Source organism: Paramacrobiotus metropolitanus, unplaced genomic scaffold (genome assembly GCF_019649055.1).
Source record: "Paramacrobiotus metropolitanus isolate TYO unplaced genomic scaffold, Prichtersi_v1.0 Parri_scaffold0000024, whole genome shotgun sequence".
NCBI lineage: Eukaryota > Metazoa > Tardigrada > Eutardigrada > Parachela > Macrobiotidae > Paramacrobiotus > Paramacrobiotus metropolitanus.
Genome location: NW_026570244.1, coordinates 1,173,889 through 1,190,823, shown reverse-complemented (window position 1 = coordinate 1,190,823; position 16,935 = coordinate 1,173,889). Strand labels below are relative to the sequence as shown.

At 48.8% G+C, this 16,935-nt stretch overlaps 2 protein-coding genes and 1 pseudogene across 6 annotated transcripts; 1 reads left to right on the top strand and 2 right to left on the bottom strand.

Moving 5' to 3' along the window:
- Positions 1-1,552: 1,552 nt before the first annotated feature.
- LOC129587309 (uncharacterized) lies at positions 1,553-5,224 on the top strand. Its single transcript, XM_055480996.1, has 5 exons — positions 1,553-2,693; positions 2,755-3,156; positions 3,515-3,840; positions 3,904-4,114; positions 4,767-5,224. The coding sequence occupies exons 1-5, from the start codon at positions 2,608-2,610 to the stop codon at positions 4,903-4,905; spliced, it is 1,164 nt and encodes a 387-aa protein (XP_055336971.1). The 5' UTR covers positions 1,553-2,607; the 3' UTR covers positions 4,906-5,224.
- A 656-nt stretch (positions 5,225-5,880) lies between these two features.
- On the bottom strand, positions 5,881-9,092 carry LOC129587310 (ceramide glucosyltransferase-B-like; annotated as a pseudogene).
- Positions 9,093-11,448: 2,356 nt separating this feature from the next.
- Positions 11,449-15,795, bottom strand: LOC129587308 (uncharacterized). Of its 5 annotated transcripts, XM_055480994.1 has the most exons (5): positions 15,587-15,795; positions 14,445-14,532; positions 13,499-14,384; positions 13,089-13,206; positions 11,449-11,762 (listed from the first exon to the last, which is right to left on the bottom strand). In XM_055480994.1, the coding sequence occupies exons 3-5, from the start codon at positions 14,382-14,384 to the stop codon at positions 11,594-11,596; spliced, it is 1,173 nt and encodes a 390-aa protein (XP_055336969.1). In that variant the 5' UTR covers positions 14,445-14,532; positions 15,587-15,795; the 3' UTR covers positions 11,449-11,593. The 5 variants fall into 5 exon arrangements, with proteins under 5 accessions (XP_055336969.1, XP_055336968.1, XP_055336966.1 ...); XM_055480993.1 differs by having other exon boundaries at positions 13,499-14,532; positions 15,577-15,795; XM_055480991.1 differs by having other exon boundaries at positions 13,499-14,532.
- Between the last annotated feature and the right edge of the window lie 1,140 nt (positions 15,796-16,935).

The following is a 16,935-nucleotide window of genomic DNA, read 5'->3' as shown; positions in this document are numbered from 1 at the left end:
TCACGTACTCTTAAAATAGTTTGCAGAAAATCACTGACTTGCAGCCAGCCAACGACTGCGGTGCAGCGTGTATGGCAATTCAAGGTCGCCAGAAGTCAAGTGACGGTGACTGTGTTCAGTGTAGCTATCTGACTGATGAATTGAGCTGCCAAACCATTTCACAAATTTCGCTCTTAATTGCGGTTGCGGTGGAAAATCCCTTCAGTTTTGTTTTTTCCTTTGCAAGCGGTAGGTTTGGAAACTCATCCTGCGCAAACGATTGTACTTGACGGATAATGGCCTGGGTTGCGATTCTTGAACAGGCTCTAATTCTTCTGATCCAATATAAACGCACCCACTAAATGAACGGAGAAGTAGAAGCCGAACGTTCCCACTAAATTAGGTCTGTCGGAGAGCCGTATAAAAGTCTTAACAAGTTGAAGGCAACATATAGTATCTTAAAATAAAGAATCTGGTGCATAATGGACGGCTTTGTGCGATAAAGCATTTACAATATTAGTGCCCGCGTTGCAATTGCTTGCGTGGCCACATCTGATCATGTGGCAGTCCATTTGTGCCACCCGCGGGGTCGTCATTGTCATTCATATCAGTATTATCATAAATATCACGAAATGAGATTTCCAAAGGGGGCGGCAAGCTCGTATCGCGCTGCGTCGCGTTTGAGAGTATGGAAAGATTTAGACAGACTGGTGGATAGCGGTAAACTCGTGCCAGTCAATCACACCGACTGTCGACTCAGCGTTCAGCTATTATAAATAACCGCTTAGTTGCTTATCGGACGCAAAATCGACTGTACAATGGCGAGCGTAACCGCAAACAGTATTTTGGAAGCCCACCCTCCCCTTCCGCGTAGTAACAAAAAATTTAAATTTTTAATTTTCGGAATTTAGTTTTACGTAGAAGGTTAACCAGAAAAAATTTGCGCGTTATAGAAAGACATCGTTTATCTTTTTACACGCAATTTTCAGCCATTAAAAAACCATTTCATCTTTCGAAATTCTGATGTAGTTTTTTGGAACGCGTGCACCAGTACAAAACTCATGGAATACTGTACTTTTTTTTAACGGAAGCAAACATAAAAAACATTCAAAAATCATATCTGTTTACACACAATTTTCAGCCAACAAAAAACCATTTCATCTTACGAAATTCTGAACGTAGTTTCTTGAAACGCCTGCGCCAGTACGAAGCTCAAAGAATACTACACCTTTTTTAACGGAAGCAAAAATAGAAAGCTTTCAAAAATAATATATTGTATCAGCATACATAATTCCGTAAAACGGCACAAAAATAATCATATCATATCGGCATCGTAGCATTGGCAAAAACTGATATCTGAGCAGCTCTGCTGATAAGCCTTCCACAGCATATGCAACAGCTACAAAAAGCGAATAGACTTTCCACGACTTCTGTTGCAGTCTTGCCCAACCGAATCTTTTACAACAACAAAAATTTACACGCTCGCTCGCTTGCACTAAGGGCGGTTACGACTTTTATACTATTTAGAGAAATTTTTCCTCGCGTTGCGCTGCTTGGCAGAGGAACACTGGTTATGGCCAGGCTCTCATTCAGCGTTGATTCCATGTCTTCCTGATTTGTGTTTTCATTTATTTATCTACGAGTATCACGTTGCCAGATTACAGTATAGAATAATTTATGATTAGCGTGGAATAAGGGAATCCAGCGTTGATCGAATGATTGTGCGTTGAGTCGCATTGGCAGTTAGAAGCATCGTTGTTCAAGGTCCTATTGTTTCTGTCGCGCGTTGGCTGGTTATCGTCGCTGATACCCATCGCCATTCATCGGGGAATTGTTGGTGGATGGTTGAGTGATGACAGTGTTGGTTGCAGGATTGATTTGGACGTGAGGCGGTGGTGTGGTTGAGAATGGCGGAGGATTCAGGAAACCTAGAATCGGTCAGCGAACCCTCCTCTATGGCCAGCAACATGCTCGCCTCGCTGCAGGGCCAGGACGAGGGCGGCTTCCTCTCCAGTGTGCAACCCAGTTTTGTCACTCCGACTGGCAGTCGCCAGCTCCTACCAGCCCCTCGACTCGGAATCCCTCATGAGCCTCGGCGAGCCCGCGCCCCCATCCAGACCTGGGCCTACCCCTCGGGGACCCCACCCTGTCCTTCACGCAGCGGGGCTTGAACACGTCTTCCACTGCCTTTAACGTGCCCTTTCCCCCGCCGCACCCGCTTCCGCACGCCCCCCGCGGCTACCCAGCTGCCAATCCCCCACAGCACTTCGGCCAAGGTCCGTACCCGCTCTTCTCCGACTACGGCACCGCGGGATCTGGTGGAGGGCCCGCTCCCTCTTATTTCTCGCCGACGTCGGCGGTGGAGCTGCCTGAGCAAAATGCCTACGTGTCGCCGCAGAATGCGCCGATGCGACCCCCCCTACGGCACGCACCAGGGCTACCCGGACGGGCAGAGCCCCTTCGTCAACCACGGCCAGCCGCAGTTCGGCGGCGGGAACGCGGCGGGGGCCGCCACGCAGGGCTTTCAGGGGATGCGCATGATGCCCGGGTACGCGGGAGGGATGCCGCCCGGGAGCGGGCCGGTCCAGCAAGCCTTTTCCTCCTCCTTGGCGTCGCCGTTTCCCGTCTATGCTGGGCAGCAGCAGGCGCAGGGCATGGCGCAGATTCGGCTGCCGGGGGGGGCCCTATTCCATGCAAGCACAAATGGCCAACAGGTACAGTTAGTTTAATGTTTATACACTATCCCACAGTTAATTATAAATATTAATTATTCAGGGTTTATTCGAATCCGCATCCGCCGTTCCCGGGCTATCCCGGCCAGCAGCAGGCGCAGTTCCCCTACAGCGCAGCGGGAGCCGGCGCAGGCCCGACTAGCGCGTCTTCGTGGACGACGTCGGCGGTGGGACAGAACGCCTACCTGTCGCCGCAGAATGCACCGATGCGACCTCCGTACGGCACGCACCAGGGCTATCCGGACGGCCAGAGCCCCTTCGTCAACCAGGGCCAGCCGCAGTTCGGCGGCGGGCGCGCAGCGGTGATAGCCACGCAGGGCATGCGGGTGATGCCAGGGTATGAGGCCTATCGTTCCGCAATGGCAACGTTTTCCACCTCGCGCGCGACGTTTTACACAGGGCATCCCGTTTTCGTGCTGGAGTGCCGTGTTCCAACGGCCTGCTGGTTAGTTTATGCAGCAGCATTAAGCAGTCGATTGTAAGAATTAGTAATTTTGATTAAAATTAATGTTGTCGTGCCCTCGTACGCACTTGTATGCTCATCGTCACTGCTCGATCACAAGTGTCATCCTGTAATCTGATATTAAATGTAATTGTAAAATTACCTTTTAATCGAAGAGAAGATTTCGGTTGTTTTTTTCATGTTTAAATTTTAACTAGCAAGTAGTGTACCAGCGCTTGCAGTTCTTGTTATCTTGGTGGCTATTGCCCATTAAAATAATTTGTAAAATAATATTGATAAAACAATTGATAAAACAAATTAAAAAATTACTCTAAGAATTCACTCGTTTGACATCAATTAGGCCGCGCATTGCTATGGGCCGTACGTGGCACCCACCATCCATCACGCAGCCACGTAGTCCATTGCCCACATCCAATCCGCCGCGCCACGCACATGTCACCGGGTCAGTTGGCCATGTGTCTCGCATTTCCGGTCGCGACGTTCCGGCCGGGATGGAGATGCCATCCGCCTTGTCCGACTACACTCCACCTAGCGGGCCTGACAGCCATCCAGTTCCCCCGCCTTCCACACATTCCGATCTCCTGTCAGCCGGCCCGTCGTCCAGTACCGTCTCGGATCCCGTTCAACCGGAGAGACCCGCGACGGCTGAGCTTAACGTTAAGATTGGTACGTTGCGTATCACGTATGAATGGTTTGTTGTTGGCAATGCAAACGAGAGTTATTTTGTAGTGGAAGAAACCGTCCGTAGCTACCTCAAGCGGACGAAACGCGATGTGTCTGAGGTGGTCTCGATGCTGCGCCTCGATCAGATGGACTGGTTTTGTAGCACGTATTTACCTGAGAATTGTCGTTACTATGCGGCTGATTTTTCCCAAGATGTCCTGTGTGTTACGGTGCGGAATACGGCAAACGCCCGCGAAGCCTTCGAGAAAAACAAAGCGTAAGTGCAAACCATTGTTGTCCCGCCTGCGTAATGGGCGCGTCCCGTACAGTCCCGACCGACACCAGCTTTTCCCGTCCACCCGTTGCCGACACTTAGAAAAGGTCCCGAACCCGTCCCGACAATTTAAAAAAAAAATTCTATGTAATTTGGTATGAGCAGTTTCTTCACAAAAATTTATAAACTTTTTACTGCCCATTAATTGTAGTGCATTGTTTCTAATTAAGAAACAAGTTGAACTTGAAATTTTAAAAAAATTCGTTGTAGTTTTCGCGCGGAGCGCGAAAATTTTCTATGTTTTAAGCTGTTTTCTATTGAAATTCGGTATCATCTCGCCCAAAGACGAGGACGGGAATCGGGATTTTCCCGACATCTGCAAAGGTCCCGTTTCCTGACATTTCCCGCCCGACAGCGTGCTTTCCCGACCCGTCTACGACGACCTGTCGTGATCGGGATCGGGATGTTGTCGGGACCTGTTCCGCCGCGTCACTTTGTCGGGACAACGTCACTGCAAACAAAGTTTCCTCTGTTGTAACAGAAATTGCAGGAATTTATTTCAATGTACATTTTTACATTATACCCTCTGTGCACTGTATGTTAGCATTGATTACGATTTGACTTTCCTTTCATCAAGTTGTTTTGTGATCTGCAGGGAGTACCATAGAAGCGTGGGCAAGGACGTCGGGGTAGAAATGTTAGGAGTTTCGGAGCTGAGTCCTCATCCTTTCCCATTTGTGATAACACCTGCGCCGGGCTACATCGCGTTGACCCCTTCTACTGTTTTGAAATGAGAGCTGTGGACAGCATGTGGCTGCGCGACAGTTCGTCACTGGACACTGGTTTTTTGCGGACATTTCGTCTAAGATTTTTGATATCTGCGCATATTGACCATGACCACTTGCCACAGTATTGTGTTGATTTTTTACTGCTAACCAAAAATTTAACGCGGGGAAGGCTGGAATTTTTTATACGAAATTGTGCATATTTTCACGTTTTAACTGGCAGATGATCATTGTGATTTTCAACATTTTAGTGCTAAGATGCTGAGGAAATTTGTACTGTGTTTTGGAGTTTTGTCTTTCGGAGTGACGTTATCGTGTTGATTAAAAGACGGGAAATGGAAGAATTATTGTTTTCAAGTAACAACTGCTAGGACAAAGTGGTACATGTAAAATCCTGCAGTTTGCAATCAGTAAAAAATACTAACAACAACAAGAAAACATGGGCAATCCGCGGCAAAACAGATCATGGGGAACGATGGCATCCCGCTGCCGACTGCATCGGAAGCGGATCATCACGGGAACAGGCGACGCTGTGCAGGAGCGCGACATCCCAGTGGCGCTGCGGCAGGGAGCGCGAGCGGATGTGCCGGTTGCGGCGGCCGGCGGAGACGGTGCGGGACGAAGAGTCGGCCGGAAGCGCCGGCCGCCAGTAGCCATCGTGCGGCTGCTGCTGGTGACCGCCACGGGCGCCGTCGCCGCGTCCACCAGCTGGGCCCGGCCGCCCCACTGCAGCCGGTAGGCGGCGGACTTCAACGTCTGCTCGGTCCTTCACTTGTCCAGACTTTTGTACGCTGTGACTTGTGAGTCTACTGTACTGTAGGCATATCACGAACTAAAGTGTGCCATAAATTTTTAACGGTTAGTTACTGGATCGTGTCTACCACAGTATCGGGTTCGGCACTCTGTCACTCTGGGTGTATAAACATTATTACAAAACTACAAGGGAGAAAATTATTATCGCTGGCGGTGTGACGTGCCGATTGGTTAAAGGCTTCAACTAAAATTAGATAACACTCGACGAAAGTTACGAAACCCAGTTAATCATGAACTGTTAATAACAACTGTACTCATGATCCCGCACAGCCCCTTCCACAGTTACTATAATATACAAGTAAAATCCAGTAATCTCCAATCAGGTAAGTTAGTAAGTACAAAATACGGTCAACAACAACAAAAATAACGTCATCAGCAATTAAGAGCAACAAACAAGATCAATGAAAACGCTGGCTGTCCACGGCCAGCAACGCAACCGGACCGGCCCCAGCAAGCACAAAACGGGACGATTCCGCCGAATAATCCACCCGCCATCACGGATGACATTGCATGACGCAACGGAACTGACCGGATGATCATATTCAGGCAAGATGATGGCCAGGGGCAGCGGGAGGCCCCGCCCACTGGCCGGGCCCCCTAGCATCACAGGGCGCGCCGCTGAGGAGGGAGACGGCCGAGGGGCGCTGCGGCAGGGAGCGCGAGCGGATGTGCCGGCTGCCGGAGGACGTCCGGGGAGGGGAGGCAGCGGGAAGCGAATGTGCCGGAGGAAGCGTGTCGCCGCTGCTGACCGCCAGGGGCGGCGACGGGCAGCTGACTAGCTCGGCACGGCCGCCCCACTGCAGCCGGTAGACGGCGGACTTCCAGTGGATGCGGGGGTGCAGGATGGCGTCGGCGAAGAGCAGGAAGCAGGTGGTCTCGCGGAACACCCACCCGATCAGGAAGTCCAGCTTGCTGCACTGCAGACGCCCGTTCTGTCGGGGGCCAAATGAAACATTATTAACATTCATATGTTGACGAAAAGCAGCACCCGGCAGGGAGGTACCTGGACGATCTGCAGGAGAATCCAGTCGAGGAGGAACCACGTGATGACGTGGACGAGGAAGACGCCGAGGGCGGAGAGCGCCAGGAGCGTGGAGACGGCGAGGGAGGCCAGGACGCCGAGGAGGAAGCACTCCTGCAGCGGCTCCAGCAGCGTCGTCACCGGCACCATCGCCAGCCGCAGCTCGTCCCACCTACAAGACACCCCCTTGACAACAACCCCAGAAACACACTCCGAGCGTCGGCGTACCGTTGCAGCCGTCCCTGGAAGTGGGCCAGGTTGCACACGGCCGAGTTCTGCCAGGCCGGCTGCGAGGCGATGCACACCGTCCAGCCCTGCTCGGTGACGGCGCGCGCGAAGAAGTAGTCCTCCGCCAGGTACTGCCCGAAGGCCGCCATCCCGCCGCGCGCCTCCAGGAGGTGGCGGCGCATCAGCGCCGACATGCCGGTGGGACAGTTGACGCCCACGGCGTCCGCCGATAAGTAGATGCGCGCGTGCGCCGTCCCAAAATACACCTACGACAGACGAGGGTCCAAGGTCACGGTGGTGTTATCGCGCGGGAAAGGGACGCTTGTGCACCTTCTCGAGTCAGGCCGGGAAGCCCAGCTCGTCGCGGTCCAGACAGAAGGGCATCTGGTGCACCAGGCCGACGCCGTGCGTGGCGCCGCGGTTGCGCAGCCACTGCCAGCCGCGCCGCACCCGGCTGCCCGCCCCGGCCCGGCCGCGCTCCACTTCCGGCGCCAGCATCGTGTACATCATGTCCAGCAGAGTGTCCTCGCGCACTGCAACGACACAATTTTTTTATAGTTTTATTTCCATTTTTTACAATTCTACTTTTTTATGTTCTTTACAAATTAGTTTTACATTTTGACAAAATAATAATTTTTTTCACCAGCATAAATCATTACAACTTAATGAAAATTACTATTTAGTGCAGCATTATAGTACTAGTACTAGTAGTAGTGTTACAAGCCCAGCACGGATGAATAATGTCTTAGGATTTCGAGCATGTAAAAAGGTTAACTGCATATGTATTAAATAATGGCACGATGTTTATTACATTAAGGAGGCACGAACAAAATAAACAGGCGTGAGCAGAACCTGTTATTTTTGCTAATTCGCAGTTCGCTAATTTCAATGACAATTTGATATAATAACACATAGTAAAAATCTGGGGATTTACAAACAGCCCATGTTAAGCTAATGGCCACCATGGTAACAAGCTTTTGAGTGACCGCTGGACTCTGGGGATTGGGCTTTACAGAAAACTGATGATGCAGGAACACTCACGACACTGAGAGGATTCTGTAGCACTTTAGAGCGTGCAGATTGGATGTGTGGAACGGGAGAAAATTGGTTACAACGGCAAAGTGTCGAGGACCCTGGTTACATAGTTAGTATTCATATAACCAGTTTACGGGATCTACATCCGTACACAAACTTTTGCGGCGCAAGTTTGTTACGAAATGAACACTTCGCAACGGTTGATCGCATTGGTCCCAGCCGCTAAAAAAATACGAAATTTAAGAAAGAGAAAATCTAAAAAGACGTGAGAATCCCTAAGAAAGCCTAAGAAACCTAAGAAAACTAACAAACCCAAGAAATCTAAGAAACCTAAAAAAACCTATGAAATCTAAGAAACCTGAGAAACCTAAGAATACCTAAGAAACCTAAGAAACCTAAGAAACCTAAGAAACCTGATAAACCTAAGAATACCTAAGAATACCTAAGAAAACCTAAGAAACCTAAGAAACCTAAGAAACCTAAGAAGCCTAAGATATCTAAGAAATATCGTATATGAAAGAATACGAGGTATACCGATCACGCTGGTGGGATTGACTGCGATTAATTTTTGCACATGCTTCTTACATTTTCAATACTTTGTAACGTGCCGATCGATGCCGAAGGCCGCGGTCGTGTATACGTGGTTACGGATGTAGTTAATTATTATTAGTGCAGTTTTAATCATTACCAATCAGCACTTTGGCCGGATGAGTGATTCATTAGCGAATTGCTAATTAATTCTAATTCTAATTAATTTGCAGGTAAGCCGATTAACTGGCATGACGTCAAGAGCTGGACATGGGGCAACTGACAGCTGCTTCAGCCCGCGGACTGCAGTTTGCACTGCACTGAACAACTGCGAACATAAATCTAACGAGCAACGATAGTGAGTGTGGAGTGATACTCACAGTGGAGTGAGTATACTCGTATTACGAGTATACTCACTCCACTGTGCAGCGTTAAGGCCGGCAGAAGGACTCATAATTCCGCTGTCGCAGACGAGCAGCAAGTCGTACTTGGCCGCCCGGTAGCCGGACATCATGTTGTTGATCTTGGGATTTACGCCCACGTACTCGCCGCTTGCAACACACAAACATGTAAATAATCAATAAAATAAAAAAAATAATAAGCAATAAATTAATAAGAAATGTTTACTGGGCAATAGCCGCCATAACAACAAAAGTGCAAGCGCGGGCACACTACTATACAGTTAAAATTTAAACATTAAAAATTAATAATATATGCGATGAACAGATAGGCATGTGTAGCTAATTAAGTTGTAGCAGGAGCCACGAGGAACAAACCCGCAGCACAAGGGATGCATCAGTAGCAGCCAAGAGAGCGACACTCCGTCGTCAAATATTTACCATTTTCATGCCGGTGGAAATGGCAGATTTCGGTATATGTATAATGTATTGTTCTTAATTTTTTTAAAAGTTACTCGATTGTAATTTTTCTTCAATCGAAATTGAATCTGATCAATTTCTCTATCTAAGAATCATTTAATTACCGTAATAAAATAGAGAAAAAACAGCATTTTGAGTACCAGTCATCTCAAATGGTTTTTGGGAAATGATGTTTTGGCTGGACGCTGGACATGCGTGATGCGGGACAATGGAAATGGTGGTGATAAAAACGTAGCATGGCGAATTAACACGGAAGTGTCGGGCGCTGAGTGAGCCGGCCCCGGGGATAATTGTGTATGAAGAAGGTGCGGGGATACTGCAGTGGTGGAGAGCCAGCGCCGGCCAGGGCCAGCCAGAGAATACTGCCAGATGAGCGGGCTTCCTCCATCTGGACGATGTCGGCGCGGCGCGGCGCAGGGGAAGCCGAAGCGAGCGGGCGGTGGGCAAGGAGATGCCGCCGCGGTGGACTGGACGCTTTCACCGGCACGGTGCCGCGATGCGGTGGCCACTTTGTGCAACACAGCCAGTGGCGAGGCGATGGCACTTCTAAATGACCCGGCCCGCAATGTCGATGAGCGGCCACTCCCTCCCAACCCCTGGCCCCGTGCCGACCGTCCCATCGATCATTGGCCAAAGACCGCGTCGATGCCCAGCAGCGCCAGTCGGCCCAGTTGGCGCACCTCGATACTGCGCAGGTCCACAGCGTCCCACGCCCGCGGGCTGCCGTCCGCATGGAACCCGTTGTACCTGCAGCCAGGCCAGCGTCTTAGCAGTCAGCACTACAAGTACGGAATTAAGTGCTGCAACGGTGCTACCAAGTACCAGCAGTTGTCTGAACTCAGACCAAACCGTACATACTGCAGAATATAATCAAGGAGATTAAATTGAATAGCAGTCGTATAAATGTATGCTGTCGAAATAACGGTCGCGGGTACATACAATGCGAGCAAGAAAGGAAGCTACGGGTTTAGGGTATGCGTTGTAGCGAAGACAGCGAAAACCGGTTTGTACAGCTAGTACGCGCACAGACAGCCTGTCACAGCCACACTCATACGTGCGTAGTGAATGCGAGCGGATTTACCCACTCACACGCACATGTGCCGATCGATCGATACAGCAAGGCAGCACTCCGCTTGCGCTTTTTGGCAGCACCGGAATGCGCTGTCTTCGGTCTATTTATAGTCACAACAGAGAGGCTGCATTGATCAACCAGCCTCAGCGGGCAAAAAAGGCTGTTCGCTGGCTTTTTAACATAGACCGTAGCCTCCTCATTTAGTCAGATTGTAGCAATAACTGTAAGGTACCTACATAATACGATTACATAATGCTTGGTCTAAGACGAAGCATTACAATTTCCCGTGGCAAAACAATTTTTCTTGATCGAATTTTTGGCGAGCCAAAAGTATTACTGTTTATCACTGGTGTACTTAGTAAAGTAAATTTTTCAGGCGACTAGTTAAGAGTAAGTAAAGAGGAACGATTTGGGCAGGAAAAAAGTAAGAGTAAAGTAGAGCAAAAGTACGCGACAGTAAAGAGTAACTGTCCGTCTTACAGCGACAGGTATCGGCGGATGGTCTGCCACTCGTCGGGATAGCGCAGACTGCGCTGCCAGCGCTGGTGCACCGCCGCCACTCTGCTGTAGACGTCCTCGGTGAGGGGGGCGCAGTGCGCATCCAGGCCCCACATGAAACGACTGAGCACGGCCTCCCAGCCGTCCGCGCCGTTGACCAGCAGCGTGCCCATCCAGATGTCCATCCGGTCAAGGGCCAGTTGGCCGGAGCGCTTGATAGGGACCAGGAAGCGCTGTTCCGCGGCTGACAGATCCACCAGACGGAGCAGGTAATTATCGTAGAACACCGTGCGCAGCGACGACGTCAGGCCCCCGGACAGTCTCCAGTGGCGCAGGAGCAGGCGCTGCGCGGCCGGGTATACGTAGCGCAAGTGGTTGCCCTGCTCCCGGCTGATATAGCCGTACTCCATCTGGAAGGAGTGGACCACCAGCCAAGGCAGCCGGATCTGCAGGGTCTCGGCCAGGTGGCACACCAGGAACAGGACGTTCCAGGACGGCCCCACCGCCAGCCAGTCGATGCCGCCGTCACTGGCCGGGGCCGGATGCCGCGCGACAATGCTGAGACTGCGCGTGGCGGCGCTCAGCGCACGGGTCAGCTGGCGGGCCACTTGATAGCAGCGGCTATCATCTGCGTATCTTTTCCCACTTCTCATCTGACTCTCCGTTGTCAGCTGCTCCACTACGACACTCATATGCTCCGTGCAGCGGGGATCCTCCACAATCAGCTGCCACAAGGCGCACATTGTGGTCAGAAAAGCAATGGTTGTGCCAATGTGCATCGTATTGCATCTGTCTGTACATTTGACAGGTGACCGTAATAAATATACTTCTACAGTAAGTCCAGTACGAGTAGTGACCGTAATAATTATATACTCGTATGAGTCGTATCTATAATAGCCTATAGCCAGCTACAGTAAAACCCCTCGTAACATACACCCTTATACAACATTCACCCCTTTATTACATACGTGCGGCTGAGAACCGGACTGTTCGGTGGATTATAACATAGGGGCAGTTCTCTATATAACATTCACCCCTTTACAGCTATAACATACACCTTTCGTGGAACCGCTGACTGTATTTAACATACAGTCAACCCCTGCGTTACATACAGCTGGCCGAATAAGCGCAAAAAAAGTTTCAAAGAAAGTTCCGGTTTGTGTTTCAGATCTGTCAAGTACAAGGTCTGACAGTAAAACAGCAAAAAGGCATTAAAAATTATTGGTTACCGATTCATTCTGAAGCATAAAATGCCAGTAATACGGTAGCTTTTCGAAAAGGAATGCGTAAAAGAAGCGCTGCAGAGCCACTTTTCTCAGGAATAGCATGAATTTATAAACGAAACATCAGCAGCACCGTGCGTAGTTGCTGTTGACCAATGTATGGCCAGCCCCCTGGGGGTAAGTTAATGAGCGCCCCCAGGGGCAGTGCCCCTGTGTAACATACACCTCTTTACAACATACGGAGAGCTGAGAACGGAGGGTGTATGTAGTAGAGGATTTTACTGTATAGGTATAGTATCCAGCTGGATCTCCACAATAATTACACACTGAATTTCATTTGATTCTTTACTGTGAGTTGTGACGACGGCTTGTCAGCGGGGCCGGTAACCCCTCATGGGCAGTGATGTGCACAAGCTAGGTACAGTACTGTAGCGATAGAAGTTGTACAACCATAAGACCACCCTGTTATGATTCATCATTACGTTATGAATTCTGCTCATTTTACCGGCTACTTCGCCTTCTAATGAATTTCTAGAATTCTGATGAATTTCTAGAATGAATTTCTCTAATGAATTCTAGAATTCCTCTAATGATTTCTTCCAATGAATTTCTAGAATTCATTCTTGTCATCAGCTTGCTACAGCTTGGATCAGCTTGTTCCGCTTGTTAAACTCTTGCCTAAACCTTGCTCCCTGTTTAACCTTTCATCCCAACAGCCCACTGAGCCCACACAACATCGTGGTACGGTCAACACGCCAACCCACTAGAACTAGAACAGCAGCCAGATCGGCTACTGTTACAGTACGGTATGTTCGTTCGAATTCCAAGTCCTTGCTGCATTACAAATATTGTGGCTGGAGTGCTGTATCTGTCGGCTAATTAAACAGTTTGCTTACCGTGTGGCGATCGCTTGGCTGTGCACATCTAGGTTAGCCAGAATCGTCAACAGGACTTCCGCTGGCAGTCGGCCCAAGCCAGGCCAGGTGGGGAAGCCGCTAGTGCCAGCTTCCATATCTGTTGGATAATCACTGACACTGTACTGCGCTAACAAGTCCGAAGCACAAGCTAACTAGTCCTAATAATATTATAATGTAGATCAACTTGGTGTAGTTCGGCCAGTGATTACTGTACTTGTATGTTACAACTGAAGGCTGTAGTTATGTCGGTAGGAATGTGAACACAGCCAATTGATAAGAAAAGTCAGTATTCGGACTACATTTGGCATACACATGCATAGCGCAGACTTGGTGTCGGCCGGCTCTGGTTAAAGTGATTTTGCATGTCTATTCAAACGCTAATCACTAACCCGTCTGTAACTCGCAGAGCACTCGTTGACCATCATAAGGACCGGCGTTCGGAGAGCAATTAGTCGGCTGCAGCTGCACGGGCAACGACGCAGCTGTCGCAGTATATCGGTACTTGTCCAGAATCCGCTGTAGCAGTTGCCGCGTCCCCTCCAGGGTGGCGGGATCCGTCTGCTGGCTAATGATAATCACGGTGCATTCAGCCGCACCGATGTGCAGATGAAAGCGACAGGGATTCTGCAGTCTCTTCACCAATGCATGACCTTTGTATGCGGCACGCAGCTCTGCAATAAAGCCGGCGGCGTCGCTGGCTGCGTTGAGCGTCAACTGCGCTCGGGTCAGCGGGATGACGTGCTTCGTGTACAGCAGTCCGTGGGTCTTGTCCAGCTCCAGCAACGGCGGCTCGCTGGGCACGCAGGGCAGCTGGTGGATCACCTGGCCGTCGTCCACCACCTGCACTGGCCGCTGCTCATCCACCACTGGCGATGCGCCTGCACTTCCCGCTGTTTCGCCAGTCAGCCTGATGTAGCATGTGGGCAACGTTAAATCGCCGGCACCCAAGTACACCGCCGGTCGGAAGCGGAATGGCCCGTCGTCTTCATCGCGCAGCGCGGCAAACACAACTCCCGAGAGCCTCGTGCACGACCGGAAGTAGTCGGGGCTGTCGCGCCACATCTGCAGCGGCCACACGCACGACGCATGCAGCCAGCAGGGCGCGGCCGCGGCCTGGGACGAGTCGAAGTGGATGTAGACGAATGCTCCGTGAATGTCCTGAATGAATCCCAGCCAGAACGTCCTCCCCTCCACCCACACCACCACCGTGTTCTGGTAGTTGATGCCATCGGCGCCAACCAGCCGACGCCGGAAGGAGGGCGTTCTTAGGCTCATCTGTGACACCATGCAGGAATATTTATTGTACGTTGATCTCCGTGCAAACGATCGCCGTACCGATGCCAACAGCAACTTTGGCTCATGCGTTGAACGGCTGAAGCAGAGAGGTCAGTGGTCACATGTGCATCCTTTAATCACCATGAATCTACAAAGTAACATGAATCGATACTCATTACTCGTATAGAAGTAGCTAATATTATTATATGATTTTATATCGTACAGTACAGTTGGGAAGTACTCTACACTATTATATGGTACAGTACTTACAGTTCCGGCCGGTTGGGAAGTTATGGGTGAAATAAGATTCCCGAATGTTTAAATGCAAGACGGTGTACCAAAAACCTCAGTGTCAACCGATCTCTTTCAAACTTTGCACATAAGCAGAAAGACCATCGCCCTACTCACGGTCAAGGGGCTTTATTGTACTGTACTAGTACTACTCACAATAGAGAGTAGCGCGTTGTGTTGACCCGCAGCAGTTCTGGCAACTTTTTTCAATTAAAAAAATTAATGATTTTTAAAATTTTTGAAATTGATTTCAGAATTTGAAACACATGGTGGAAACCTGACTAGTGTGTGCATTATGCTTAAGTGCAGCTTTGCAAAATTTCAAGATCGGTTCATAATCAGACTTTTAGTACGAACTACGAAGTACGCCTCATGGCGTCTAACTTTTTCGGAATCTGCTTTATCCATAACTCCGCAAGCGGATGTTGCGCGTACAAACGGTTTTCGCACCACCATAATATAATTTTACAAAACATTTGGTTACAGAACGCAATAAAACGATACAAACAGTGTTTCGAAGTGCGAGAATGTCAAGTATTCGTGCATGTACCCGAATTTGGCACCTTGTATCGGGTGCATTAAGCATTTCCCCTAATATCTACACTTTATAATACTTACACTGCATGCTTAAAAACTGTAGCCGTACAAGCTTAAAAATATCGTAAGAATTCGTATCTATGAAAAAGTCTTGTCCAGCCTCCATGTTAAATTCAATGGCACTGATTAATAACCAAGTTCTGGGAAGTCGGGACGAGAAAAAGCTGCAGCAGTAGTTAATAAAAGTACGTTTAGTACAGTAATCTGTAATAGTTAACTGTAGAAGTAATTCTATTCGCAAAACGACATTCCGCTCCGCTATACTGAATACTGATCATAACATATAAAGTACGTACTTACTTACTCGTACTTACACTTTACAGGTTCATGAGCCTATAACGGCTATAAGGAATCCATCCATAACACCAGCCATATATTTTTTTATATATTATTATACAATTTATAATCAATAAGAGCATATAAGTACTCAATAGTTACTGCTGTATAATAATCAGAAACATTAACGACACTCTTCACTGTTTCAGGTTCCTCAATTACAGCAGCAAGTTTTATATTTTTGATAAGGAACGAAGATCCACGGAAAATGGAATCCCACGGTGGAATTCCGCTTTCCAAATCCATGCTCCAGGCGACGTGCTTGGATTTGGAAAACGGAATTTAGGAAATCCGTGGAATTCCGCTTTTCGAATGGAAATCCAAATTTCTGTATTTGGATTTCCAAACGAACAAAAACTTTCGAAATTATCGAAATTGACCCGGCATTTTCTCACTTTTTTTACTTTTTTGCCATGGAACGCATGTCATTTTCCAGCAGTTTTCAGTTTTTTTGGCGGCATGGAAACAAAACATGCACTGTTTATATTGCCACGACCAAAAATGTCAATTTCTTTTTACTTTTCAGCTGTGTTTTTTATAGTAAAAAGTATTTTAGTAAAGCGATTTAACAAGTCAGCAAAGTAAATTCGTATTCAGTAATTAGTCGTTAATAAGCTTCCATTTTATCAACAACAAGAGCTGGCTTAGTGGTCTGGCCAGGATATCATCCTTAAACGTGGGAATTAGAATCAAGCTTGACACTATAAATCTGCAGCTAACAGTTAAATGCATTAACTGAAATGATGCTTAATTGGTAACCGAGTTACATTGGGTAACTATCTGTATGAAAACAAAGCTAAAAAACTGTTTTCCAACGAAAATTGTGAAATCCTTGGATTTACGGAAATCCATTTGGATTTCCGTAAATCCACGGAATCCATGGAAATCCATGGCAATTTCCTCTCCAAATCCTTTCCTCGGGCTCGAACCCGTGGAAATTCGTTCCTTAATTTTTGACTTCCACGATGGCGTGCCGATGTAGAGCGCTCATGGCGTGCCGATTTAGAGCGCTCTCACTGCATGCGGCATAGTCAGGTACGGTACGTACTACGTAGGCAAATGAGGCAAATGCCGCAAATCACTGCAGCGGTAGTACAGTAAGGGGGGATCCATAAATTACGTACGCATCGAACCAGGGAGGGACGGGTCCAAAAAACGTGACAAGCTGTGACGGCCCCGGCGAACCCAGGGGGAGGGGGTGGTCAGCTCCATGTGTTACGATTGAGCGAACCGGGGGGGGAGGGGTCAAGCAAACGTGACGGACCGCTACGAAGGGGGAGGGAGGGGTGAAAAAACCGTGGTTTTCTGCGTACGTAATTTATGGATG

Excerpts from the sequence above, each read along its gene's own strand:
- LOC129587309 (XM_055480996.1), top strand. The coding sequence starts at position 2,608 with ATGCTGGGCAGCAGCAGGCGCAGGGCATGGCGCAGATTCGGCTGCCGG. Across the intron at positions 2,694-2,754 it reads CAAGCACAAATGGCCAACAG|GGTTTATTCGAATCCGCATC; the intron begins GTACAGTTAGTT and ends TTAATTATTCAG. Across the intron at positions 4,115-4,766 it reads GCCTTCGAGAAAAACAAAGC|GGAGTACCATAGAAGCGTGG; the intron begins GTAAGTGCAAAC and ends TGTGATCTGCAG.
- LOC129587308 (XM_055480993.1), bottom strand. The coding sequence starts at position 14,396 with ATGGTGTCACAGATGAGCCTAAGAACGCCCTCCTTCCGGCGTCGGCTG. Across the intron at positions 13,207-13,498 it reads GCTCTGCGAGTTACAGACGG|ATATGGAAGCTGGCACTAGC; the intron begins GTTAGTGATTAG and ends ATTATCCAACAG. Across the intron at positions 11,763-13,088 it reads AGCCAAGCGATCGCCACACG|ACAGATGCAATACGATGCAC; the intron begins GTAAGCAAACTG and ends TCAAATGTACAG.